The 27714-nt window shown below is 35.8% G+C and overlaps 1 protein-coding gene across 5 annotated transcripts in view; it reads left to right on the plus strand.

Moving 5' to 3' along the window:
* Positions 1-27714, plus strand: part of ZZZ3 (zinc finger ZZ-type containing 3) — a 102294-nt gene that overhangs the window by 42728 nt on the left and 31852 nt on the right. For 3 of the 5 annotated variants that reach the window (XM_038541628.1, XM_038541627.1, XM_038541629.1), the window contains one exon: positions 593-2148. The exons of the other annotated variants lie outside the window; for them this stretch is intronic. In XM_038541628.1, coding sequence (XP_038397556.1) covers positions 644-2148 — 1505 coding nt within the window. In that variant the 5' untranslated portion in view covers positions 593-643. The remainder of the gene's footprint in view (positions 1-592; positions 2149-27714) is intronic. 5 annotated transcript variants of the gene reach the window in all.

Consider the following 27714-nt stretch of genomic DNA (forward strand, 5'->3'; position numbering starts at 1 on the left):
CTAAAACTCATTTTATTAAAAGTGAATTAAGAAGAGCAGAGCCTACCACTTTACCTCCCAGGAATGTTTTGAGAAAACATAAGAAATGATTGGGATAGTTTTCTGATAGCTGCTATATAAATTCAAGGGTATTATTTTAATAACCAAGATGAAATCCTGTCTTTCAGGGAAATCTTTTCTGGGCCTTTTGTGCCTGTGATCTGAATGGCAGATACACAGCAAGGCGAGTTAAAGGCATGGTCTCTAGAGCCCTGCCCTGCCACTTAAGTGTGTGGCTTTGGACAGATTACTTAAATGATACACATACTCACCCTTTTCATTTGTAAAGTATGGATGATAATAGCACCTTTCTTAATTGTTGTGACTTAAGTGAGTTAATGTACGTAAAGCATATAGGACAATTCCTGGAACATATTAAGTGCCATGTAATTGTTAGCTATTACTGGTATCATTTTTGGAACTGTTAATAAAATAAATTATATCACTTTATTAATATAGGCTATACTTGGATTTTAAAGTTAATAGCTTTATGCTTTTGTTTTAGGTGTATTAACTATTACCTTTTCTCATTATTTTGTTTACATTTTTGAAGGTTTCCCAATGAGTGGATCATGATGACCGTATTGTAGGGACTTGCCATAGTATGGCTGCTTCCCGATCTACTCGTGTTACAAGATCAACAGTGGGGTTAAACGGCTTGGATGAATCTTTTTGTGGTAGAACTTTAAGGAATCGTAGCATTGCTCACCCTGAAGAAATCTCTTCTCATTCTCAAGTACGATCAAGATCACCAAAGAAGAGACCAGAGCCTGTGCAGATTCAGAAAGGAAATAATAATGGAAGAACTACTGATTTAAAACAGCAAAATACTCGAGAATCATGGGTAAGCCCTAGGAAAAGAGGACTTTCTTCTTCAGAAAAAGATAACATAGAAAGGCAGGCTGTAGAAAATTGTGAGAGAAGGCAAACAGAACCTGTTTCACCAGTTTTAAAAAGAATTAAGCGTTGCCTTAGATCTGAAGCACCAAACAGTTCAGAAGAAGATTCACCTATAAAATCAGACAAGGAGTCAGTAGAACAGAGGAATACAGTAGTGGACAATGATGCAGATTTTCAAGGGACTAAACGAGCTTGTCGATGTCTTATACTGGATGATTGTGAGAAAAGGGAAATTAAAAAGGTGAATGTCAGTGAGGAAGGGCCACTTAATTCTGCAGTAGTTGAAGAAATCACAGGCTATTTGGCTGTCAATGGTGTTGATGACAGTGATTCAGCTGTTATAAACTGTGATGACTGTCAGCCTGATGGGAACACTAAACAAAATAGCACTGGTTCATATGTGTTGCAGGAAAAGTCAGTAGCTGAAAATGGGGATTCGGATACCCACACTTCAATGTTCCTTGATAGTAGGAAGGAGGACAGTTATATAGACCATAACGTGCCTTGCACCAATTCAGAAGTGCAGGTCAAGTTGGAGGACCACAAAGTAGTAACTGCCTGCCTGCCTGTGGAACATGTTAATCAGCTGACTACTGAGCCAGCTACAGGCCCCTTTTCTGAAATTCAGTCATCCTTAAGGGATTCTGAGGAGGAAGTAGATGTGGTGGGAGATAGCAGTGCCTCAAAAGAGCAGTGTAATGAAAACACCAATAACGCCCTGGACACAAGTCTTGAGAGTATGCCAGTCTCTGGAGAACCAGAATCATCATCTGTTCTAGACTGTGTTTCAGCTCAAATGATGTCTTTATCAGAACCTCAAGAACATCGATATACTCTGAGAACGTCACCACGAAGGGCGGCCCCCACCAGAGGTAGTCCCACTAAAAGCAGTTCTCCTTGCAGAGAAAATGGACAATTTGAGGAGAATAATCTTAGTCCCAATGAAACAAATGCAACTGTTAGTGATAACATAAGTGAATCTCCCACAAATCCTGATGAGATTTCTCAGAATGAAAAAGGAATATTTTGTGACTCTGAAAATTATGGGAGTGAAGGACTAAGTAAGCCACCCTCAGAGGCAAGACTTAATATTGGACATTTGCCATCTGCCAAAGAGAGTGCCAATCCGCACAATACAGAAGAAGAAGATGATGATCCTGATGTTTATTACTTTGAATCAGATCATGTGGCACTGAAACACAACAAAGAGTATGTGTAAATATGGTAACCATGAATTCTGCTTTGTTTATTATTCCCCACGTTTTCAGTATCTATTCATAAATGTCTGTTCATAGCATTTTTATTATAGCTAAAATTAATGCTTTAGCTGAAATTTTAGGTTTGATGTAATGGTTATCTCAACTCTTAAACTCCAAAAAAAGAAAGACTTTAAAATTCAACTATTACTCTTCTCAATGGCAGTATGGTTTTCTAGTTTTGATATTTCACACATCTCAATTAGGAAAGACATGTGGAAACATGGTTGATATTTTTGTTTACTAATGTTTTATACCATTTCAGTTAATTTGTAAAATGGAAACATCTTTAGTTATCATAATACATTCTGATTTATAGTTGTGGAGCTTTATCTTGAAGTATCTATGCCTTCCAGACAGTATAGAACAATTAATGAGTGCTTAGACTTACAGATAAGGTAAATCCTGCAGGCTATAAATCTACTTTTATCTTAGTTACTTCTATCTAATTTCCAATGAAAACTTTTGATTTAAAAAAATGTACTTTATGCATTATCTTTGACTTGTGATTTGCAGAGGTAGATATTACTGCTAATATTGTGATGGGTAATTGTATATTATAATTAGCATTAATTAGAAAATTAGTCTGTTGTATAGTTTACATAAAGCATTTGAGACAACTTTCTCCTGATTCTAAATTATAAGAGAGACTATCTTAAAATACGATCATTTTTTTAACCTTTGTAATGAAGGCACTTTCTAAAATAAAGAATTGAGTGTCCAAGTTTATCACAATTTTGCTTAGATTTGCTTTAAAGTATTCTGAGTAGTAACACAAATGAATTGGAGTTAACTCTGAATAATCCTGAAAGGAATGTTAATGAACGGTGAACAGTGCTTATAAATACCATGATCAACAACAGTAAAGGACATATATAAGTTAATCACCTTTACTCCTACAAAGTAAGCTTTTGAATTACTAGCACAGATTTTATAGGCTGTGTAAAAACACTGATTTGAGGAAACTTTGTGATGTTCTTATGGTGACAATTGCCAGATTGTGGTATGTATCAGATCAAAGTATTAAATACTTGTGGACCGTAATCATTTTTTGCCATATATTACAGATAGTTCACATTTGTATATGATAATATGGAGGCCTTTTAGCGTATGTTTCTTTTCTGAAAATTTTCCTTTTTTTTTTATAAGTAGTATTTTAATGTTTAGTTTAGTAGAAGTCCTTTTATCTGAGCATTTTATTTATTTTGTAGAATGGTTAGCATTTTTGTGTGTTTGAAATATTTGAAGTCCAATTTGAGGTAGAAAACTCAAGAAGTGAGTAAGTGAAGCTTTTTTCAATTTCAGATAGAGTTCTTATCATTAGTATTATGCATCAGTTTTTAAAAACAGTTGTTTATCTGCAGGCATAGGAAGCAGAGTATTATGTAATAGAAAAGCCAAGAACTCAAGAAGTGTGCATTTTTATAATATGATACTCATTATTTCTCTTCCTTTTTATTGTTTCTTTGGCAAAGAGATTCTCTCTTAAGGCTTAGCTGGTATGTTGATGGAAAATATTTTTCTATTCATTATGTTACTTTTTTGTTAGAGCTCTTGGTGATAATTCTCAAGGATGATAAACCTATAAAACAATTGTCTAAAGAGTGATGTTTTATATCCCTAAGCCTTTGAAAATGAGAGCTATTAGGTTCCTCAGGATATACAAAGTCCTTTGGAATTTGGATAGTAGTTGCTTTTTATAGGATAGTATTTTCAAATTAATGTCTCATTTGGTGACTTTGGGCAAAAGAAATCTCTCCTTCTTGCTTTGAAGGTAATACTTTTTGACACTTCCACTTTTAACTTTTTATCCCCCAAAGGAAGCATATTGGGAGGAGGGAAATGGGGAGTGAGAGTATCTTCGTTAGAGATAATTTAAAGAAAATTGAGAGAAGATGCTTGATCAAGTTAGATGTAATCTCTTTAAAGTTCTTATTCCTTTGCTTTTTGTTTAGAGCCAAGAGATGGTTGGATATAATGTTGGCTTTTTTTACCCAAATTGTCATTGCAAAAAATAGCATCCTGATACTTGTCTTTGAAGTCTCAAGTTATTTTCTGGCTGTTTGAAAATGCACTTGGGGTAAAGAAAAAAAAAGATAAATGGGTAGTTGGAATGTTATTCTCCTGTACACACAGATGTACACATGTACCCCATCAAGTATATTTTTTTCTTTCTTATTCACTTCATGCTAGTAAATTTCTCCAGATAATTGTGAAACTGGGAATTGGGCATTACCCAGATTACGCATGAATATCTTTACCAGTAGGGAATGAGTAGAGTACATCCTGATGGCCAGATTAAAAAATACGTTACTGATAGAAAACACTGAGTATGGCATTGTTCTTTGTCCAGGGCCAGGAGAACATAGCTCTTCTTTATTCCAGTTGCAGCTCTTTTCTAAACTAACATTATTTAATTAGCAGCTGTATATCCTACCATTTAGCCGATAATTTATCTGTCTTGTTTGCAGGTGTGTTACATATAGGGTCATCTAATGACTTGTAAATGTTTGAAAAGATACTATGCTATAGAAACCTAGCCTTAGATCTGTTTCATGGTAATTAGACCATAGGCCAGAGAAATGAATTTGTGAGCATTCGGGATACTTAACCCTGTTTCCTCTCTAAATGCCATCCCTCTTATTCACATAAACCCACAGTGTGCTTTTATGTATGTATTTTTCCAAATGGAGAACTCTCCTAGGCACAGGGGAGACTGAAGATTTTTTTTTTCTGGCAAGATTCCAGGTGTGGATTATTTCACTAGATGTGATTTCTCAAAGAGTAGTGAGTGGGGAATCAGAAGAAGTATATTTTATTTCAAAACTCTGGTCTTTAAGATGAAAGATTCTGTTAAAGTGGTAGATGATACCTAATGACTCCCTTTTTGGCCTAAATAGCCAGACTGAGATCACGTACTTAACATTTGCCTTTCTCTTTGGGAATTGACCTTTTGTGGATTTTGAATGGGAAGCATCGAATCAGATCTCTAGATTTGAAGTTCTGGCTCTAGGGAGAGCAGGTATGGAAGTTTTTAGGTCCTGGGTTTTTATTTATTTATTTATTTTTAAAAGATTTTATTTATTTATTCATGAGAGACACGGAGAGTCAGAGACATAGGCAGAGGGAGAAGCAGGCTCTATGCAGGGAGCTCAATGTGGGACTCGATCCCAGGACTCCGCCATCACACCCTGAGCCCAAGGCAGATGCTCAACTGCTGACTTACCCAGGAGTCCCTGATCCTGAGTTTTAATATTCGGAGCTTTTTTCCCAATTCACAGGGCAATGACTGGAAAATAGATACTCAAAAAGAAAATGTGATTTGGTCAATCTTCTCTGAATTCTCATTGTATGACTACTTAAGTAAATTATTTGAAGGGACTTGGATAACTTCATTTAAAGATCTTATAACTTCATGAACAAGCAGAGGATGAAAAGTCCGATTAAGACTTTGTGGATTCTTGAGTTCTTCTGATGGGTTAACTCATTGATAAGATCATTAATGTTTATACCAAATTATCAAGTTTCTAGATAATGAAGTATAAGAGTAAGCTGGTTGCTTATCAAAGAGTATTGCTCATGTAGTCTCTAGGTAAGAAGTTTTTAAGCCATATTAAAGGATATTTATAGGAAGTGTATTTTTAAACTTGGTTCTCTGAAAATAATGTACTTTAAATAATTTATGATACATTCTTTTACACTATGCTTATGTGAATCATTTGATATCTTCATCAGTTTCAGAGGCTACATAGAGAAAATCCTCATCAGGTCTTGTAGATTCACTTCCCATGAGACTACTTTCATTGTTTAAGTTTCTTTCAAGGGACCAGAAGACTCCAAGACTAGAGATGGATTTTGCTTAGAAAGTAATAGAGGAGTCATCCTGCCCTAGATAAAATAATGTTACATTTGTACTGTGCTTCATAAGGTGCAAAGTGATTTCCTCTAGTTTCTCATTTGACACTCCCTATAATTCAGAAGTAGCATAGGTGGTGTTACACAGTCCTCATTTCCTAACTCATAATTAATGTTTTAATGTTATTTATTGAAAGTATGATGAACTACTGGTAGATATAGGATTAGAACTCCCATATTCTAACTCCTAGTCTGAATTACTCCTGGTTATCTCATCCAATAAAGACTTATTCCATGGATTTTCAGGTTTCTAGGTTTAAAACTCATAAGGAGCAGATACTAGTTACTCAGTTTTCAAAATTCTTTAGTCCGAGTTTAAGCTCTGTAATTTTAATTATGATTATCTGGTTTTATCTGTCAGAGAATCCGCATTATAGGTAAGTAGTAACCTGTTTATTGAATGAAATGCTTTCATGTTCATCGTTTTTAAAGAACATTCTATTAGTGTGTCTGTGAAGAATAATTGCCCTGTACGAATGGAGGATATAAAACTATGGCTACAGCTTGGCTTTAAATAGATAATTTGGATAATTTGCAAAAAATACTTTGGGGGATGTTTACAATGAATTGAATTAAAGTCAGAGGTTATTAGGGAAAACTCATGCATGGTGTACTTTCTCAACTAATTGGAAAAGACCATGGAATATAACAGCCAGATTGGCCCTAGTAGTTTGGCACAAATTTTAATGAGAGGAGGGAAATAACTGTCCTTAGTATGAAGTTTTTGGTTGTAAGAGGAGTGTGCCATTGACTAATCAAAATAATCAGTGCACAGTGAACTCTTGTTTTTTTCCTTTGAATGTCCCCATCTTTTATTTCAAGTGATGTGAATAGTTTCGAAAAGTAGTTCTCTATTGTAATCCCAGTATATTTATACCCAAGTATAATTTAACTTTTTCTTCTGCATTTAGAGTCGTTTTTGCAAACAGAGGTTATGTAGTGAAATTTTTCTGCCATCACCACCAGAGTATCTCTGCTTTTGCTTATGCTAAATGATTTGGGCTTCTCAGCTTTTTTATGTTCTTATAATTTAGCTTCTTTTCTATATTCTTTTAGAAGTTCTGTGACTTCTTAGAATTTTCTTCAGTTTTGTTGACTTTCATTTTATTGTCACTAATGCTATCATGCTACCTTCCTCTGATAATTCAGCCTTCCCTTCTGAGTGCTTTTAGTTCTCTTTACACTTGGAAGTCAGAATAACCAGGCTTGTTAGAATTATGTGTTAGGATTCTTGAGTGATGCACTGAAGAATCTCTCTTTTGAATGCACAGATAAGCTTTAGTGTGCAAGGAGATGTTTGTTTTAATTGTATGTTTTTTTGTGTGCTTGCTTTCTGGTTTGGAGGCTGTGTCTTACATAAGTTACCAGATGTAGAGAAATAACAGTTGTTTCTTTATATATGGCAATAAATACTCATTAGCAAATAGTAAATAGTAAAACCTATTTAAAACAATTATTATTTATTTGAGACTAATTGAGGCTTAGCCTTTGTTGTAGGAGCTTTAGCAGTTTTTTTGTAGGCTTTAAAATGTTTTTACATATTGGTAAGCAGGCTCCTATTTAAATATTTCTGTGATGACTCATGCCATCAGATTATAATGTTTAGTAATAAATGAGAAAATCTGTTTTGTGACTTTTCTGCTTCTCTTCAGTGATTTCGTATCTTCAGTGAGGTCTGTGTACTACTATTTCCTTTACGTTATCATTTCTCTTTAACGTATAGATTTTAACTTACAGAAATTTGTGAAGTGGTGAGAAGAGACTGAGCAGTTTAGGACACTCTTAGGATTCTCTATAGTATGTTATGATTTAATTTTCACTTACCTAGTAATATTTGTATGGTAGACATTTGAAATGTGTTGAGGGTCTGGATTTTGTTCTCTTTTCTTTAAAAAGTATTGAAATTTGTTCTGACAGGCAGTTGATTTACTTGATAATAAGCTTGATTCTATTAAGCTTTATGTTTTAGCTCTGTTAGGGGGAAATCCAGAGTAGCCTGTATTCTAGATTTAGTTTAGCCTTAGTCCTTGGCATGGCCTTCCTGGTGTCGTTTAAAAAGGTCTTTAGCTGGTTGAAACCTGAAAGACTCGAGCCTCATGGAAACATTGATAATTGTTCTCGGTACAACTCCTTGATAGTTGTTTTTTGCTTGGTCCTGTGGAATCTCATGTTTTACACATGCAGCTTTGTATGTGTAAGACTTAAAGAGACTCCTGTGCAGATACTCGGTGTTTCCTTTTTCTGTTTTGCTTCTTCCTCTTCAGTGCTCTGTCCCACAAATTCCAGCTGCCTCACTTCCCCAAACTCTGTTTTCTCTCTCTCTGCTCAGCAAGACTGCTTCCTGTTCCACACTACTGATGGTACTCCACATAAAGGATGATCATAGTGTGCCGGATTTCATTTGTTTGTTCTCTCTCACAGATGAGAGTCCTGTACTGCATGTGTCTGTTGTCCAGCAATAATTGTTTCTGTATTTTCTCCATTTGTGTAGTTGTGGATGGCAGAAGGATGGATATCCAGTGTTAGTTACTCTGTCATTACTGAATGTGGAACTTTATCTGACTTAATTTCAGTATGCACTAGGTATGTTTTCTTCTTATGACACTCCCAGCCTAAAGTTTGACCATTTGGAAGTTATTTATTTATTTTTGTGACATTCCTGTGACAGTGAGGCCTAGTTTTTACTTATACCTTAAAAATTAGTTTAAGCAATTTCTAAGAAGCTGAAGTCAGAGAAATTGGAATAATACCAATTTGAATTGAAGTATGAGGGTAAAAGAGACTTGACATTGTTTTAGTTGTGTTGATGAAGTGTTGCTATGGTTTGAGCAGAAGTAAAAATTGGGTTACTGGTTCAGATACAGTTCATGAGGATCGGTAAAAGAGAAAGTGGCACACAAGAAGATACGAAACAACGTCTACTAGGTTTAAAGTGGTAGCCATAAGAGATAAAGGAGTAAGGTAGCTAGGTTTTAGTTATTTTCTTAGACCCTTCAGGTTTTTTGGGTAGGCTATATTTGACGTACTGTATTTCAGAAAGCTAGGGTGAATGTGCCCTTTTTATGCCTGTCAGTTTAATCTAGTTCCTTATAAATGTTGAGTATTTTGCAGAAGTTTTATTTTCTCTGATAATATTTTTACCATTTATGTTAAGTTGGAGAACTCTTTCAGCTTTTGTTGTGTCTTTTTACTTATCCTAAATTATCCTTCCTCTTAATTTTATTTTATTTTATTTTATTTTATTTTTTTAAAGATTTTATTTATTTATTCATGATAGTCACAGAGAGAGAGAGAGGCAGAGACACAGGCAGAGGGAGAAGCAGGCTCCATGCACCGGGAGCCCAACGTGGGATTCGATCCCGGGTCTCCAGGATCGCGCCCTGGGCCAAAGGCAGGCGCCAAACCGCTGCGCCACCCAGGGATCCCCTCCTTCCTCTTAATTTTAAATGTATTTTTCATATTTTAATGGTCCTCAGAATATAAAAGCGTGAAATTATTTCATTATGTTTAAACTTTTAGTTGGAGAGAAAGGGTCATGCTAATAATTTATTGGCAATGAGCGTAGAAAGTGCCATTGAACACTAGTTAACACCTAAAGTATATCCTTAATAAACATTTCAAAATACATGTATGAATATAAAGAGTGAAGTTAAATGAACCAAGTGTAATATTTTAAAGTACCTTTTTTTAAGGCACCAGTCATGACTAGATAATGTTTTTATTTTTAAAATGATATCCCATTGGGTACCTGGTGGCTCAGTGGTTGAGCATCTGCTTTTGGCTCAGGTTGTGATTCTGGGGTACCAGGATTGAGTCCCGCATCAGGTTTCCTACATGAATCCTGCTTCTCCCTCTACCCGTGTCTGCCTCTCTGTGTGTCTCTCATGAATAAATACAATCTTTAAAAAAAAAAATGCTATCCCATTTAAATCTAGAATCTTAATATTTTTAAAAGTTTTATTTGTAAATTACTTTAAAAAAGTTGGACTAGGTTTGAGGAGCACTCCCAATCCCCTTCTATTACAATTTTTAACTGGCAGTATTCTGCTGGGTAAATGTCTGTAATTTCTGTGATTGTCATGATTTGCATGATTTGATTTCTGTAGTTCAAATTAATAGATATATCTTTCTCTACCCTTCCCCTTGCTTTTGGTACTGCTTAGGCTTTCGTTATTGACTTCTTATTTTGTATGCTCTCTTTTGATATTTTCACACACTGCTGTGGCTGAAGTTACCGTCTCTATATTGATGGATTTCCAGATGTATATATCTCTAGTCAGATTATTCTTGAGCTTCAAACTGCTTACAAGATATATCCATTTGCCTTTCAATTTTAGACATGTTCTCAATGGAACATATACACATTTAACCAGTGCGTCCTTCACGTACATCCAATATTCAACACTGTCTTTTCACTAAATTGGTAGTGTCTTTCACTTGCCCAGTCTAGAAGAATGGAAGTAAATCTCAATTACTCCTTCACCATAGTTCCTCTCCCACCAGTGTTATTGATTCAACTTTCTTTATTCTCAGTGCCACTTTTTTTTTTTTAAGTAGACTCTAGTGTAGGGCCTGAACCCACTACCCTGAGATCAGGACCTGATCTGAAATCAGTAGTCACGTGCTTAACATACTGAGCCACCCAGGTGCCCTGAGTTGCCACTTTTTAAATTTAGGTCACTTTCATCTCTTCTTGATTACTGGAAATGCTTCCTTAATTGCTTTCTGCAGTGCTAGTATATTATTTCTTCAATGGACTGTAGCTGGAGTAAATGTTTTTAGAATAAAATCTACTCTTTAAAATCAATTATTGCATGATTTTTAGACATTCTTTTACTGTTTGCTTCTCTGTATTCTAAACAGATTAAACCTTTAATTCTTTGATTATTACGTCCTTTTACTTGAGGCTTTCACATATGCCTGAGTGCTTATTCTAGCCCACCCTTACCCCCATCTCCCTGATTATCTTCCTTTCTCTGTCTGCAAAGGGAGAAAGATGTTGGATGTTTACATTTCCTATCTCCCCAAGAATGACTGTCTTCCCAAGATTGACTAATTGCGCCTTGTGTGCTCTGCGATAGCAACATGTACACTAGACCTCAAGCTCTTTGAAGGAGCTATGTCTTTCTAGTTGGTTGATATATCACTGGAGAAATGTCAAGCTTATCCTGCTTTGAAAATGTCAGAAAAGAATTATTATGCTTTGCATAGTAGAGATTTTTTTTTTTATGCCATTAGTTTGACTTCTAATACTCTGGATTTATGAAATTTATTACTGGTAATGATTTCCTTTTTTTACTTAAAGTCTAGATCATAAGTTTTTGAAAGAAATAAGCTATGTAATCATTCACATCGTTAACTCAGGAATTGTAAAGAGATAATTGGGATGGTGGGAGATGTGGAAAAGAAGGGTGTGTCTCATGATTAGTTTGGTTGTCTGAACACATTATCAGGTGTGAGTATATGTTCTTATATGACTGTATGAAAAATGTAAGCTCGGTTGTTAATACCAGACCCCAAATTCAAGTTTGAATTATAAAACAAACTTACAAGTTTGGTATGATCAGAATGTTTTGTATAGTTTGAGATATATATTTACAACCTAAAGTTTTGCCAGGAGGCTTTAGAAAGCAATACAGAATGATAAGAATTTGGTTGGGGTTATCTTTATTGAATTGAAGGACTTGAAAGAAAGTGTGTGTCCCTGTCTAATTTATGTGTCTGTCCTAGTTAAAGATTTTCAGTAGAGGATGTCACTCCGCTTTCTCTGTATAACCTCGTAATTTTGAGCAGAAGCTAGAAATAATTAAAAATACAAGATACATCCTGTGTCTTTGAAGTTATTGTAAAATGACTGCATACAGATGGCTTAAGAGATACATAGTTTGGGGACGCCTGGGGGGCTCAGTGGCTGAGCATCTGCCTTTGGCCCAGGGCATGATCCTGGGATCTGGGATCGAGTCCCACATCAGGCTGCTTTCGGGGAGGGGAGCCTGCTTCTTCCTCTGCCTATGTCTCTGCCTCTCTCTGTGTGTCTCTCATGAATAAATAAACAAAATCTTTAAAAAAGAGAGAGATACGTAGTTGGGCTATATTTGAGGTATGTTGTCTGGCCGACTATGAGTTTATAACTAGTGATTACTAGCTTGTCTCTATTATGTGAAATTATTATGTATTTGCAATTCCAGAGTAGAATGGGTGATCTAAAACTCTAGGGGAAATGTGTAAATCTGGATGTGACTGGTGGTCAGGATTTTTTTCTAGATGATTATGCAGCTTCTATAATATTGACCACAATACAGCTAGTTGCATTCAGTTTCCTGAATTCTTGAGAAAACTGAGGATTTTCTTATTTATTTAATGGGCAGCAGAGCATAGTTCATTGAGTGATAGTAAAGTGATAGTAGCAAGCTCCCGAAGAGGGAAGGGACCCAAAATGGTTGCCAGAAATTTAATAATTTTATTGAAAAGATGTAGAAAAACACGTCCTAGGAACCAGTTGAAAAGACCTCTTTCAGGGTTCCTTACCACAAGAAACCTAGAGTCTTTGGGCGGGGGGAGCCCACAATTTTTTGAAGGCTATAAATATGTGGACTTAAAAAATACTGACATACTCTTTTAAACAGTTCCCTGCAAAAACTTTTGTGTGGTACTTCAAATAGTATTCAATTTGAATGCAAGGTTGTTAAAATCTAGTAAGTAGTAAGGAGCTGTAGGTTATTTTTAACTGGCAAGGGGAACAAACAAAGTCAAGGTAATTAGAGCTGGTTTTAGTAACAGCTGGTTGATTGCAGAACTCTGAAAACCCACTCAAAAGTATATCAAATATAAAAAAAGGTTTATTTTAAATAGTAGGCAGTCTTATGAATATTCAAGGTCAGGAAATAGAGCCTGGCTAGGCCTCATGTAATTGTAACCTTTTGGTATTTAAGATGATACTCTCTTACCTATGCTTCTCTTTGTGCAGTACAGACTCGTTTTTCTCTTTTCACTGATGCTTTTTGCTCACTTTCCCTGCATAATTTTGGTTTGCAAACAGCAATGACTTTTCACCATGCTTGCCCTGGTCCCAACTTTCTACTTGACCTTTCTTCTCAGATCCTCTTCACATTCTGTAACAAAAGGTTATTGACTGTACAGTAGATTGACTTCTCTGGGTCAGGTTTTCATTCCTGGCAAATTATCATTGGTCCAGGGTAGAGTTAATGGTTGGCGGTGGGGAAACAAAGTCTGCCTTGGCCTATGCTTTCTGGAAGGAAATCTTTCAGAAAAGATGTTATTGGGTAATGTATAGGCTGTCAGAAGATGATCATCATAGACCATTTGGTGTTTCAGGTACAATTGTATTCTTGACCAATTTTCTATAAAATGAATAGAAGTGGCACAACTATTATACTAATCATCCATGATATTTAATTTCTGCGTAGTATTCCATTTTATGGATGTGTCATCGTTTGTTTATCTATTGAAGGACATCTTGATTGTTTCCAGATTTTGGTGATTATGAATAAGATTGCTACAAACATTTGCGTGCAGGTTTTGTGTGGACATAGGTTTTATTTTTATTTTTTTAAGATTTTATTTATTCATGAGAGAAGCAGAGACATAGGCAGAGGGAGAAGCAGGCTCCATGCAGGGAGCCTGATGTGGGACTCGTTCCGGGGTCTCCAGGATCAGGCCCTGGGCCAAAGGCAGTGCTAAACAGCTGAGCCACTGGGGCTGCCCTTTTTTTTTTTTCTTTTAAAGATTTTATTTATTCATGAGACAGAGAGAGAGGCAGAGACATAGGCTGAGAGAGAAGCAGGCTCCATACAGAAGCCCAGTGTGGGACCCAATCCCAGGACTACAGGATCATGCCCTGGGCTGAAGGCAGGCGCTAAACCGCTGAGCCACCCAGGACGTCCCCTGGAAATAGGTTTTCAAATCAGTTTGGAATGTACCTAGATTTGTACTTGCTAGATCTTATGGTAAGAGTATGTTTAGTCTTCTGAGAAACTGCTAAACTGTCTTCCAGAGTAGCTGTACCATTTCGTATTCCCATTAGTAATGAATGAGAGTTCTGTTGCTCTGTATCTATCCTCAGCAGAATTTGGTATTGCCAGGGTTTTGGATTTTAACCCATCTAATTGGAGTGTGGTGGCTGGCCCTGCTGTATTTTTAATGCATACATAAGCAGAGACCTTTTTGATGAATGTAAATGTAAGTGAAATAATTTTAAAAGTTTTGACTTTTAAAAGGTTTCTTAAGGATAATGTTGATAATTATTAAAACAAAGATTTTTTGCATAATTAATTCCCTTTTTATAGATCTTTTCAAAGCTCTTTCAGAAGTGAAGCTTTCATTAGAAGAATAGTGAGGTGTTTTATCATGGAATAAGAAATTTCTCAGTAATCTATTCACCTGCTTTTTTTAGTTACAGTATATAATACACCTTATTAAAATTTATTTGACCTAAAAGATTAAAAAAAGTGATAACTATTTTTTTGATGTTAGAATTACAGGGACTTCATTTTTTTCATGATTTATATTTTCTGTTATATAACTAGAAAATATTAAAAAGTCAAACATATGAAATTTATTCTTATAAAGATAAATTAAGGGATTTAAAAACCTCCCCACCTCCACATTAAGGAATTTAAAAAGAACCTCCCCACCTCCAAATCTTCATTTTCTGTTGTGCTAAGGAGGGAAGAGCAAAAGCATCATGCAATCTGTACATTAGAGAGAACACTGCAGAGACTTTTTTAAAAGTCTCTTTACTATTCTCTCTTCATACTGAACAGTAACACTAGAGATAAACCACAGTGGTTCCTCAATCTCAGCCCACTCATATATATACTAAGAAAAAGTAATTCTACATAGCTGAGAAGCAGGATTTAAAGATAGGTATCTGGTTTTTTTTTTTCTTTTTAAAGGTGTAGAATAGGAGTGGAGAATAAGTTTTATTTCTCTTGATTCTAATAAAATTTAAGTATTTATTATATTAGTTAAGATTTGGTTGTCACAAATTCATTCTGTGGTTGCTATTTGAAAGTATACTCCTCTAGGGGCTCCTGGGTGGTTCAGTTGGTTAAGCATCTGCCTTTAGCTCATGTTGTGGTCCCGGGATCCTGGGATTGAGCCCCATGTTAGGCTCTCTGCTCAGTGGGGAGTCTGCTTCTCCCTCTCCCTCTGCCTGCTGCTCCCCGTGCTTGTGCTCTTTCTCTCAAATAAATCAAATCTATTTTTAAAAAAAGTATAACTACTCTAAATGCAAGTGAAAATGAGCTTCTAGTTTAAGAGAGATGTCAGTTATACCAACATTTCTCTGGAGATGGAAGAGTTATTTCTCCATGCTATTATGTTAGGGATTTTGTGTTTAGTACTAAAGTCCAGTAAGCTAACAATAGCTAGATGATGTTTTAATGATTTACTGAAGGCAAAATGTGCCAGTTATAACCCAAAGAAGTGATAAAATTAAAGATCATCAAACACTTTAAATAGTTTATATAAGGGCACAGTCTGTAAATACTGATTTTCTTGGCAGGGAAAATTTTTCTCTTAGCTATGAAAAATAAATGATGTTTCTATTTTTAATATGCAAGCTAATTTTTTCTAACCAGATTGTACTTTGCCTTTAGAATTTTTTCAGTCAAAGCCATGTAAGTAAAAATTTCTCTCTTAAAGTTTATAGTTCAAATAAATTGTGTATACAATTTAAACAGAGGCAAAGACATTGTTAATTTTTTTTTTTAAACCAGAAAACAACATAGGGATGTGTTTACGTTTGAAGAGAGTAAGGGCTCATACTATCAAATACTCACCGAAATTTTTTGAGATGTTCCTAGACCTCAGAGCATTTACATTCAAAAGCAAACAGATAGTCAGCAAAGTTAGTGATCCAGGGAAGGGGTGTAGAACATAAGAGGATGTTGAGTTGCCTGTTCTCACATAACTTTACTAGAAATATTACTTCTGGTACATGGGGCATACTGTTTGTTCTCTTGATTTATGAAGATTTAAACATTCAGCTCGCAATTTTTTTGAATTGTATTGCAGTTATACATTATTTTTGCCCCTCAGTTAATAGTTAATTTCATTCAGCTTAACTGTGAGTAGCAATTTCTTTTCTAATATTGGTAATTCCTAGTGAATCTTTTAGTTCCTTGTAGGATTGATATAGCATAATGATTCTCAAATGTGACTGCGCTTCAGAATCACTTAGAATGTTTTAAAAATATATGAATGCCTAGCTTTCCCCTAGAGATTCTGATTTAAATAGTCTGTGGAGCCTCATTTATCTATCTCTATTTTAAACCTAAGTTATTTTAATATTCAGTCAGGTTTGGAAACCATTACTGTATATAGAATAGTTTTTTAGAATGCATCCAAAGCATCTATCTAATGCTAAGACTAAATTTTTTTTAAATGATTCCACTTAAAGGAAATTTCAGATTGGTTTTCGTTAAAACATTTTTGTAATAAACTAATTAGGGAAAAACTTCTTAACTTTCTCTTTCTGCCTCTTTAAAGTGAGCACTAATCCTTAATTTGAAATCTGATAGCCTGTATTCTGATTAGTAAGCAGAACTCCCATTATAAATCTATAGCAATAATAAAAGATGCTTATATTGTTTATAGGCCATTAGATGGCCCAGACTTTTGTTTTATTTATTTTATTTTTTAATATATTTTTTATTTTTTATTTTTTTATTTTATTATTTTTTTTATTTATGATAGGCACACAGTGAGAGAGAGGCAGAGACACAGGCAGAGGGAGAAGCAGGCTCCATGCACCGGGAGCCCGATGTGGGATTCGATCCCGGGTCTCCAGGATCGCGCCCTGGGCCAAAGGCAGGCGCCAAACCGCTGCGCCACCCAGGGATCCCCTTATTTTTTAATATATTTTTTAAAGATTTTATTTATTCATGAGAGACACACAGAGATAGGCAGAGACAGAGAAAGAGGGAGAAGCAGGCTCCCTGCAGGGAGCCTGATGCGGGACTCCATCCTGAGACCCCAGGATCACGCCCTGAGCCAAAGGCAGATGCTCAACCACTGAGCCACCCAGGCCCCTCAGATGACCCAAAATTTTATTTTATTTATTTTTAATTTTAATTTAGTTTTATTTATTTTTTATTTTATTTATTTTTTAATTTAATTTAATTTTTTATTTTATTTATTTTTAATTTTAATTTACTTTTATTTATTTTTAAGATTTTATTTATTTATTCATGAGAGACCAGAGAGTAAGAGAGGCAGAGACACAGGCAGAGGGAGAGGGAGAAGCAGGCTCCATGCAGGCAGCCCGACGTGGGACTCGATCCCCAGTCTCCAGGTTCACGCCCTGAGTTGAAGGCGGCACCAAACCACTGAGCCACCCGGGCTGCCCTGATGACCCAAAATTTTAAAGGGCGAATTCAAATAGCAGATGTGAGAAGTGGTTTTATAGAAATACATTGTACTTTAATCATATTTTTATTAATTTGGTCACATATTTTGAAGAATAATAAGGATTTGGAAATAATCAGATAACAGTTTTCTTCATATATGTAAATCTTTAGTGAAAGCTAACAAATACATTTCGTAATAGCAATTTAAGTTTTTTGATTAATGATTTTTAACTTTATTAAAGATAACATGTAGAATAATTCTTAGTTTAGAATCAGTTAAAACATTTTTTAAAAAACTGTTTCTAAGAATTTTAAGTGATCTAATTCATCTTTGAGATTTGTGTGAGTTGATGTTTATTAATTTAGCAAGTGTCTGTTGAGTCTTTCATGCTAGTGGAATGCTGGTTGCTGGAGATATATGAACAGATAGGTCACCTACTTTAAATGTGGTGTGATATATGTAATTATTGCAAAGTCATCGATTTTTTTTGTGTCCAATATTCTCAGATTTATTTATTTTTCTAGAAGATTTCCTTTTGCCAGAAGAGAGAAATATGAAATGTTAGTTGTCATTACCACTTGAAGGTAAAAGTGAAATGATAAGTGATAAACACTTATGAAATATTAATTAAGCTGGTAAGAAAAAGTGTTTACCACGATCATCAAGGTTGTGTGTCATCGTTTGTCACTGACCCCCCCCTCTCCCCCATTCAGAGTCTAATGGAAAAACAAAAGTCTCAAATCTTATATAAACTAGCATTTTGGTTAAATTCATTGTGAGAGTTTTGAGAAAAACAATTTACAGTGTCAGATACTTTATTGATGAATAAATTTTCATTAGTTTTGAATGTGATCCTTTAAAGCTTTTTATGTTTTGTAGTTTATTATAGACTCAATATTCTGCCTCCATAGTGTAAACTATAACAGGAGGCTAAAAATGTAAATGACTGTTTTATTTTTTTAAGATTTTATTTATTTATTCATTAGAGACCGAGACAGAGAGGAAGAGAGAGGCAGAGACATAGGCAGAGGGAGAAGCAGACTCCATGCAGGGAACCCAATGTGAGACTCAGTCCCCGGACTCCAGGATCACGACCTGGGCCAAAGGCAGAAGCTTAACTGCCGAGCCACCCGGGCGTCCCATGACTGGTTCTTTTTGAAAATCTTGGATAGTTTACATTTTGTTCAGATATTTTATAGGTGTTTTTGCAGTTTTATTAAGATTTTATTTATGGGGATCCCTGGGTGGCTCAGTGGTTTAGCGCCTGCCTTTGGCCCAGGGCGTGATCCTTGAGTCCCAGGATCGATTTCCACATCGGGCTTCCTGCAGTAATTTGTACCTATGTTCAGAGTCCCAGGTTTAACTAAGTAATTTAAAACTACCTTAAAGGGATCCCTGGGTGGCGCAGCGGTTTGGCGCCTGCCTTTGGCCCAGGGCGCGATCCTGGAGACCCGGGATCGAATCCCACGTCGGGCTCCTGGTGCATGGAGCCTGCTTCTCCCTCTGCCTGTGTCTCTGCCTCTCTCTCTCTCTCTTTCTCTCTGTGACTATCATGAATAAATAAATAAAATCTTTAAAATAAAATAAAATAAATAAAATAAAACTACCTTAAAGATAGAGTGAAAAAATTACAATAGCTTGTTAATCATGCTCGTAATCATGTAAAGAAAATAATGATGTGTAAGACCTGCATCTATTTCAACTTACTAAGGTTTTTTTGTTTTGTTTTGGTGCGAAATGGTTTCATTAACGCAAGGGACAGGACCCATCGGCAGAAGGGGCTACTGCTCCCTGCTGGTGTCTTGTTAAGTGTTCTTTAGGGTAGGTGAAATTCTAGTTGGTCACTGGCACAGTAATTTAGGGTTCCTAAGTATTTTAGTGCTAAAGTAGTTACCTTTGCTTAAAGCTGGTGCTTCAGTACTAATGATGATCCTTTAAAATAATTTTAATCAGCCGACTTGCAGTCTGGGCTCCTGTTCCTTTGCTCTGACTTAATTCAGTTCAGCAAACATCTATTGAATACTTATTATAAGCTTGGCCTAATCTTAGACACCATATATTATAGAGATGAGTAAGATTGGTTTGGTGCCTTTCCCTGGGGTGTTCAGGGAAACACATTTTAAACTACTATTCCATTTCCATCCCTGTTTGTATTTTAGTTATACAAGTCTTGCTTTGGGTTCTCTGAACTATTTTGCTCCTTTTCAGCATCAGACTTTTTTCTTATGTCTACAGTGTCTCATTTATTTAATATCTTGAGGACGTTTATAAAGCTGTTATTTTTCTGTAAAACTTGATGTGGTTACAGTGTTTTTGCATCTTTCCTTTTGTTTCCTGCCCTAGTAGTTGGTACAGAATAGATAGGCAATTGGTAATTAGAAAATAAATACACAAAAGAATGCACAGTGTTTTATTCCCTTAACAGCTCTAATTTTTCTATGTTTGCCCTCATCTCTCCTTGTCTCCTTTTTTTTTTAAAGACTTATTTATTTTAGAGAAGGAGAGAGAGCTTGTGTGTATGAGCAGGAGAGGAAGAAAGAGTCCCAAGCAGATTCCACACTGACATGGGGTACAGTCTCACAACCCGGAGCTCAAAACCTGAGCTGAAACCAAGAGTTGACCTCCCAGCCAACTGTGCCACTGTCTCCTTTTCTTATCTGGCTTAGATTCCCTGATCTTTAAGGGCGTAGCTTTCTTGCCAGCATTTTTTAATGCCAGCTCTCCCATTGCTTTTCCTTTGTTCCTACTGAAGAGAAATCACATACTTCTGCATATTGGTACTACTATAAATTCATGATTTCTAGTTAGAGAGTGGGGCCTCTCAAGTGGCCTGTACCTGCAATATTTCCCTAATCAGTTTTTCTTTGTGACTATTTAAAATCTTTTTAACTCTCATTAAACCACCAAGCCCTCACTCCTCAGGTATGACCTTGCTTTCTGCTGCACAAGAAAATAAAAGGCAGTTAAGGAGAACTACCTCTGTCAACTTCTTGCCCCACATATTTATCTGCATCCATACTCCTACTGTGTAAGTGGAAGTGTAGCCTATGATTATGCTCTTGGGACTTAGAGAGGCTTAGTTGGGTTTAGATTTACCACTTGAAACCTTGGGCAAGGTTACTTAACCTCCTCGAAGTTTTGTTTCCTCATTTATAAAAAGAGAATAATATTTATAGTCTGCTACCAGTTAAAAAGAGCTTAGCATAATATAAGTAGCAAATTTTCTATTCAAAATGATGATGGTGATGGTGATAAACAATCCGAAATGGAGGGATCTCTTTTTCCTACCTGAGGCTAAGCCTTCCACCACTGAGTTGAGCCCCATCCCCTCTTAACTTTCTTTTAGGAACCTTGCTCTATTTGTTATTACTCTTATTTTTCAGAATCAACCTGTCTAGTGGGTCCTTTCCCATCAACATTTAAACATGTTTCATTCTTTACTGATTTAAAAGCCATCTTCTCATACCCTATACTTTTTTCAACTGTTGTTCTATTTACTTTCTCCCCTTCATAGCTAAACTTTTTGAATAAGTTGCCAGGCTCCAGGTACCTGAATAGACTCTGAAAAGAGAAAACTGGTAATTTCTGTTATAGAAGCCTGACTGTATTTTCAGGATTATTGGTTAAACCATTATGCAAAAGAAAATACCCTTTAGAACACATTAGAAATTACACTTTGGGGTGCCAGGGTAGCTTAGTTGGTTAAGCATCTGCCTTCAGCTCAGGCTGTATGATCCTGGGGTCCTGGGATCAAGCCCCGTGTTAGGCTCCCTGCTCCATGGGAGGTCTGCTTCTCTCTCTCCCTTTGCCCCTCCCTCCCCCCTTTCGTGCTTTCTCTCTCAAATAAATAGATAAAATCTTGGGGAAAAAAAAAGAAATTGCACTTTCAGGAGGTTAAATATACATTGAGAAAATACACAGTGAAGACTTTTTGGAAAGGGGCAGATGTTTTTGTACAATTGTTTGAGGCTATCAGAATTCCTTTTAAATATGAATGATACATATTTTAGTTAAAATATTGTATACTCTGTTTATGGTTCATTCAAGAAAAAAATTTTTTTTCTCTTCTGTTACATTCTGTTGCTGAATTTGTATTTGTACTAGTAGGTGAATAGGAAGAGTTGTTAAATAGGCTAATTTTATTACTCTTCTGCTATTTAAAAATAAGGCAAGAAATTAAGGCTTCAGTTAAGTTTTGGGTCATTTCTGAATTTTAGATACAGGCTAATTTTCCCAGTATGTACAGTCTAAGCTCAATGTTATACATAAATTAGGATATGTAAATAAACTATTATGGAAGGAAATATGGCAAGAATCTACCAGTACTTCACCTTTCCAAGTTTTGATTATGTCATCTATAATGTGGTACTAATACCACTATTTCAGAGGGTTTTTGATCAAGAATAAATATAATCATATTTGTGAACATAATTTATACTCTAAATATTTGTAGAAAGAGTAACAAGGTAACAATAGCTGTACAAAGACTCAAGTCAATAGAAATACAAGTATAATGAGATTATAAGGTAGTACTGTTAATATAAGAAGTACAAATATTTTTATTCTAGATTTTAAAATTGTCTATAAATCCAATTGTTAGCAGATGCTTATACACCTAAAAAACAACTTTTACGGGCAGCCCCGGTGGCCCAGCAGTTTAGCACCGCCTTCAGCCAGGGGTGTGATCCTGGAGACCCAGGATCGAGTCCCACGTCGGGCTCCCTGCATGGAGCCTGCTTCTCCCTCTGCCTGTGTCTCTGCCCCCACCCCCCTCTCTCTCTCACACACACACACACACACACACACACACAAAATTACTTTAACAATTATATAACAATATTTATTAGACCAAAGTATTTACAGCACATTGTACTTAAATAAGTGGTAAAAGTTTTTTTTTTTTTTTTTAAGATTTTATTTATTCATGACAGATACAGAGAGAGAGGGAGGGAGAGAGAGAGAGAGAGAGAACACACACATGCTGAAGGAACTACTGTCCTTAACCTTTTCCTCCCCCAGCCTCCTCCTCAGAATATATTTTGGGGGGGAGTATATAGCTATGCCAGGCATAATGGTATGTATTTTAATGTTACTTCCATGCTGAAGCAGTAAAGTTAAAAGACTAGAATTGTGCTTACTTAATGACTTAAGATGGGTAACCATAGTAGGTCTGGAGAATTACATTTATTTGACAAAGATTTTACATTTGAAATGCTCTGGCAGTTACCATTTTTAAGCAGAATAGAGGTAATATCTAAAAAGATATTTTGAACAGATGTTCATATTGAACAGAGGTAGCAGCTGAGAATTATTTATAAATCAGTGAGTTCTAGAACCATTAGAGTGATTGTTCAATGTGATAAAGTTTAGCCAAGAGTAAATGACAGTAACTTTGCTAACGTAAAATTTTTTTTTAATGTAATTAGATGGGATCTCTTAATTCTTATATTTCAACTTACATACATACCTCAGCTACTTTCCCTTTTGCTACTCCAAGACGGGAAAGCAATAGTGGCTACAGGGAAGATTGCAAGATTGATTGATTAATTTAAAATTTTATTTATTTATTTTAAATAGGTAGGGGACGGGGAGAGAGCCTGAAGGGGCAGGAGGAGCAGAGGGAGAGAGGGAAAGAGTGCCTCAAGAAGACCAGCGTGGATCAAAATGCAGGGTTTGATCTCATGACCCTGAGATCACCACCAGAGCCAAAACCAAGAGTCAGACACTTACCCGACTGTGCATGCCATCCTGGTACCCCTGAAAGACTTATTTTAATTTTTATTTTATTTTAGACCCTTGATTTTGGTTCAGGTCATCATCTCAGGATCCTGAGATGGAGCTTGTGGAGCCGATTCTTTAACCACTGTCCTTTTCCCCCCTCCCACCACACCTGCTCATTCACAGGTACAAGCTCTCTCTCTCAAAGTCGTGGGGCACCTGGGTGGCTCAGTGGTTGAGTGTCTGCCTTTGGCACAGGTTGTGATCCTGGGGTCTTGGAATCGAGTCCCACATGGGGCTCCCCAAGGGGAGCCTACTTCTGTCTCTGCCTGTGTCTCTGCCACTCTCTGTTTCATGGATAATTTTTTTTTTTTAGAAAATAATATTTTAAAGAACAGTTTTAGATTTACAGAAAAATCAAGAATATGTTGCAGAATTTCCTTATACCCCCTACCCCATTTCCCCTGTTTTTAATATATTATGATATATTTATTACAATTAATGAATCAATACATTATTATTATCTAAAATCTACACTTTAGTTTTTACCCAGTGTCTTTTTTTCTGTCCTGAAATCCCATCTAGCATACCAATTAGATTTAATTTTCATGTCGTCTTAGGCTTCTCTTGCCTATGGCAGTTTCTCAGACTTTCCTTGTTGATGACCTGGGCAGTTTTGAGCGGTACTGGTCACACATTAATAGATTTTTCTTTATTGGAATTTGTCTGATGTTTTCCTCATAATTAGGCTGGGGTTGAAGGTTTGGGGAAGACACACACAGAGGTAAAATGTCATTTTTATCACATCATACCACAGGTATATCCTATTAATATGATTTAGTGCTATTGATGTTGATGGGATCACTTGGCTGAGGTAGTATTTGTCAGGTTTCTCCACTGTATTCTTTTTCCTCATCCTTTCCGTACTGTTTTTTTGAAGTCCCTCTGCATAGCACAAAATTAAAGGAGTGTGGGAGTTAGGTTCTCTCTCCTTGAGGGCAAAGTATCTACATAAATAATTTTGAATTCTACTTGGGCGATTTTTCTTTCATCATCAATTATTTTTATCAGTATGGACTCAAATATTTTTATACTTTGGGTTATAATTTAGTACTACTTTATTTTGTTGCTCAAATTGTTCTAGCTTTGGCCTTTGGGAACCTTTCTTTTGGCTCCTACGTCCCATCAAGGCGGTATATTTTGAGGAGGAAGGTGTGTGTATGTGTGTGCGCCATGTGTATGTTTGTGTTTGAGCACTTTCTTTACTTTCTGGTACTTCAAAATATTGCAGACTCTTCTTACATATTTCCTACCTCAGTCCTAGAATTATTACTGGAGAATGCCGTTAGAAACCATCAGTAGGTAGGTGCCATGTGTATTCGTTGCTGCTGGGGTGTGTTAATGCTTTTATTTAACTGTCTCAGCTGATAGAATAAGAAAATATATACGTGTATACTAACCTGTGTATATACACGTATCCATAAGTAATATTTCTATGTATAATCATCTGCACCTTTACTAAGCTAAACATGAATTCATATTTTGACTCTACCTCTAATCCCTTATATTACCACTGGATCATTCGAGTTCCTCCCCTTGCTTATCTGTAAATTCCCAGTCCAGCACTGGCAAACTTGGCCATCCGTCACCCATTTATTTAATTGTTTAATTCCAATATAAATATATAACAGTATTAGACTTGTTAACTCTCACCTCCATGGGAAATAGCTACATCAATTAGAATATAGTGCTTCTGTGCAATTCCTTTTGCCTTTAATCTTAAGAGATGCCACTCACTTCCAAAGTTACCTAGGTTGAGACCTTTTCCTTCTTACCCTTCAGTGAGATTTATAATACAGTTAGATCTTGTGTTTGTGTTCCTTACTAGGATCCTCTGACCTTTTAAATGATTTTTTAAAGTTTACATACCTTAAAGATCACTTTTTGTCCTTTAAAATTTTACGGGTTTTGAGACATGAATAATGTATGGATCCAAGATTACAGGATCATAAAGAATAATTTCATTGGTATAAAAAAATCACCTTTGTGTCATGTTCAACCCTCCTCCCTTCCCCCGAACTTCTGATCTTTTTACTGCCTTTATAGTTTTATCTTTTAAAAAATGTCATATAATTGGGATCATAATATATAGCCTCTTCAGACTGAAGAGATTTAATTATTAAACACTCTTTTCTAGTATCCATAGAAACTTTGTCTTGGAATGACCTTGATGGAAGTCTCATTCAGATTTCCACCTGTATAATACCTCTACAGTATCCTTTGATGGTGGTTATTCAGTAGCTATCTGAACTTAACTAGTGACCAAGAACTCACTACTTTATGAAGTCTTTGCTTGTATTGAGGCTTAGATTCTTCCCTAGAACTTCTGATCAGTGATGTGAGTTTGACTTTGAAATTCGTCTCTTCCCTTTTCTAAATAGGATGAAGACAGTTTTAATGTGTTCTCTTGGATCATCTACATTTCTTTAACTTTCCTGCTTTTCAGAACCCTAGCTGGTTAACAATTTCTGAGTAGACTTCAGTGTTCAGAATGTAATCTTGTACATCAGCTTTCTCTGTGGTTTCTTTTGCCATTTTCTCAAGTTTATCTTACACATTGCAGCCATATTAGCCTTCCAAATGCAAAGGTTTCCTTATATCATTATTCAAAACTTGCAGCTGCTCCCTATTGCATTAGAGTAGTATTTCTTTACGAAGGCATGTTTCAGAATTATCTGTGTAGTTTTGTTTTTAAATATAGATCATCAAGCTGTATCTCCCAGGAATTCTGGAAACGGAAAGTGATTTTAGAGACTCTGTTTTGTAGAAGAGGAGATTAAAGGCCTAATAGGCTAATCTGTTTGATCTTGGTCACAGCTTGTCTGAACAGGACTAGAACCCATATTTCTTAGCCCTTAGTTGGATCTACAGTTCTTTCATTTAAAAATTTTTAAATTTAATTTTATTTATTCATGAGAGACAGAGAGAGAGAGAGAGAGAGAGAGAGAGGCAGAGACACAGGCAGAGGGAGAAGCAGGCTCCATGCCGGGAGCCCGATGCAGGACTCAATCCCGGGACTCTAGGATCACGCCCTGGGCCGAAGGCAGGTGCCAAACCGCTGAGCCACCCAGGGATCCCCACATTTAAAAATTTTTATTTTGTGTTCTCAATTTGCCCTTGTATATTTTCTCTAGATTATCACTGTTATCTTGACGTGCGTCACACTTAACCTGCCTTTGTGCTTTTCATTGCACTGTTTATTCTATCTGGAATATTTTAATCTTTTTTTCTATTGAAATACACAAATTTTCAGTGTTTACTTGATTTTTACATCTTCTATCAAATATAGTTTGAGTCTCCTGGGAATGATCATTTTGTTTATAACATACTTAGGCATTTATCATGGTTGGTCAAATTTAACGTATGTTTTTCTCTTGTATATTAATCATTATAATTTTTGTCAAGTTTAGGAATTAGCTTGGAATCTTATAAGCTTTCTTGTTTTTCAGTATTTAAGCAACTACCAATATACACATGCACACTGTATTACTTAAATTGTAATGATCAAGATGTAGGATTGCACGTTGATTTTACTTGTATCCTTCAGAATGGCTGACATAGTGCTATATATACAGTGAGCATACTTGGTAAGTGTTTGAATGAATTCCTACAAGTTTAAGCTAATATTGCATATTTTTGAGCAGCCGCTTCACACAACATCATAACTGAACCTTAGGATCGGTTGGGAGGCTCACAATTTTCTGCCTGTTAAGGCAAGTTCATGCTATCCTGTACTTATTTGGCTGTTTCATAGTTTAATACCATATTTTTTGTTTATGTGGTTAAATTTCATCTTGTCTGGTATTCTAGCTTGCTTGTTATTTTTTACCCTGATTTTTTTCATCTACAGTATTTGCTATCCTTCTCAACTTCATGTCATCCACAAACTTGATAAGTATGCCTTTCATCTGTCCCTCTAAGTCTTTACGTGTGGAAAAGCACCAAGGCTGTATGTATCTTTAGCATACCTAAAAAACTCACAAGAACACACATACTATTATAGCATTGTTTTTATACAGTTGTTTAATTGCTGAAAAGTCATCCAAATAATTATTCAGTTATTCATATTTTCTTTTGTGTTTTTTTTTCATCTTTATGAGCACTTTCTGTGTCTCTTGAATCTTAATATGCTATGGGACAGTACAAGAAATAGAAAAATGGCCTTCCTCTCAAGGATCTCACAATATAATAAATGAGATAAGGTATACTTAAAAACTAGAAGTATAGGTGCACCTAAGAATTCTTGCCTTCAGGAAATACACTATTTATTCTGACCTACAGCCAGAACGGCCAGTTTCTTCATAAACCATAGCTATTATATTTCACGGAATTTCATTTTGGAAGTAACATCTGTGAGGGAAAAGCCATTAATGTATCATGAGTAGATGTTGTGAGGTACGGAGAACTTATCTCTTAGATCTTTTTAAATAACCTTCTTCTCTGAGAGCACTTT

Source organism: Canis lupus, chromosome 6 (assembly GCF_011100685.1).
Source record: "Canis lupus familiaris isolate Mischka breed German Shepherd chromosome 6, alternate assembly UU_Cfam_GSD_1.0, whole genome shotgun sequence".
Taxonomy (NCBI): Eukaryota; Metazoa; Chordata; class Mammalia; order Carnivora; family Canidae; genus Canis; species Canis lupus.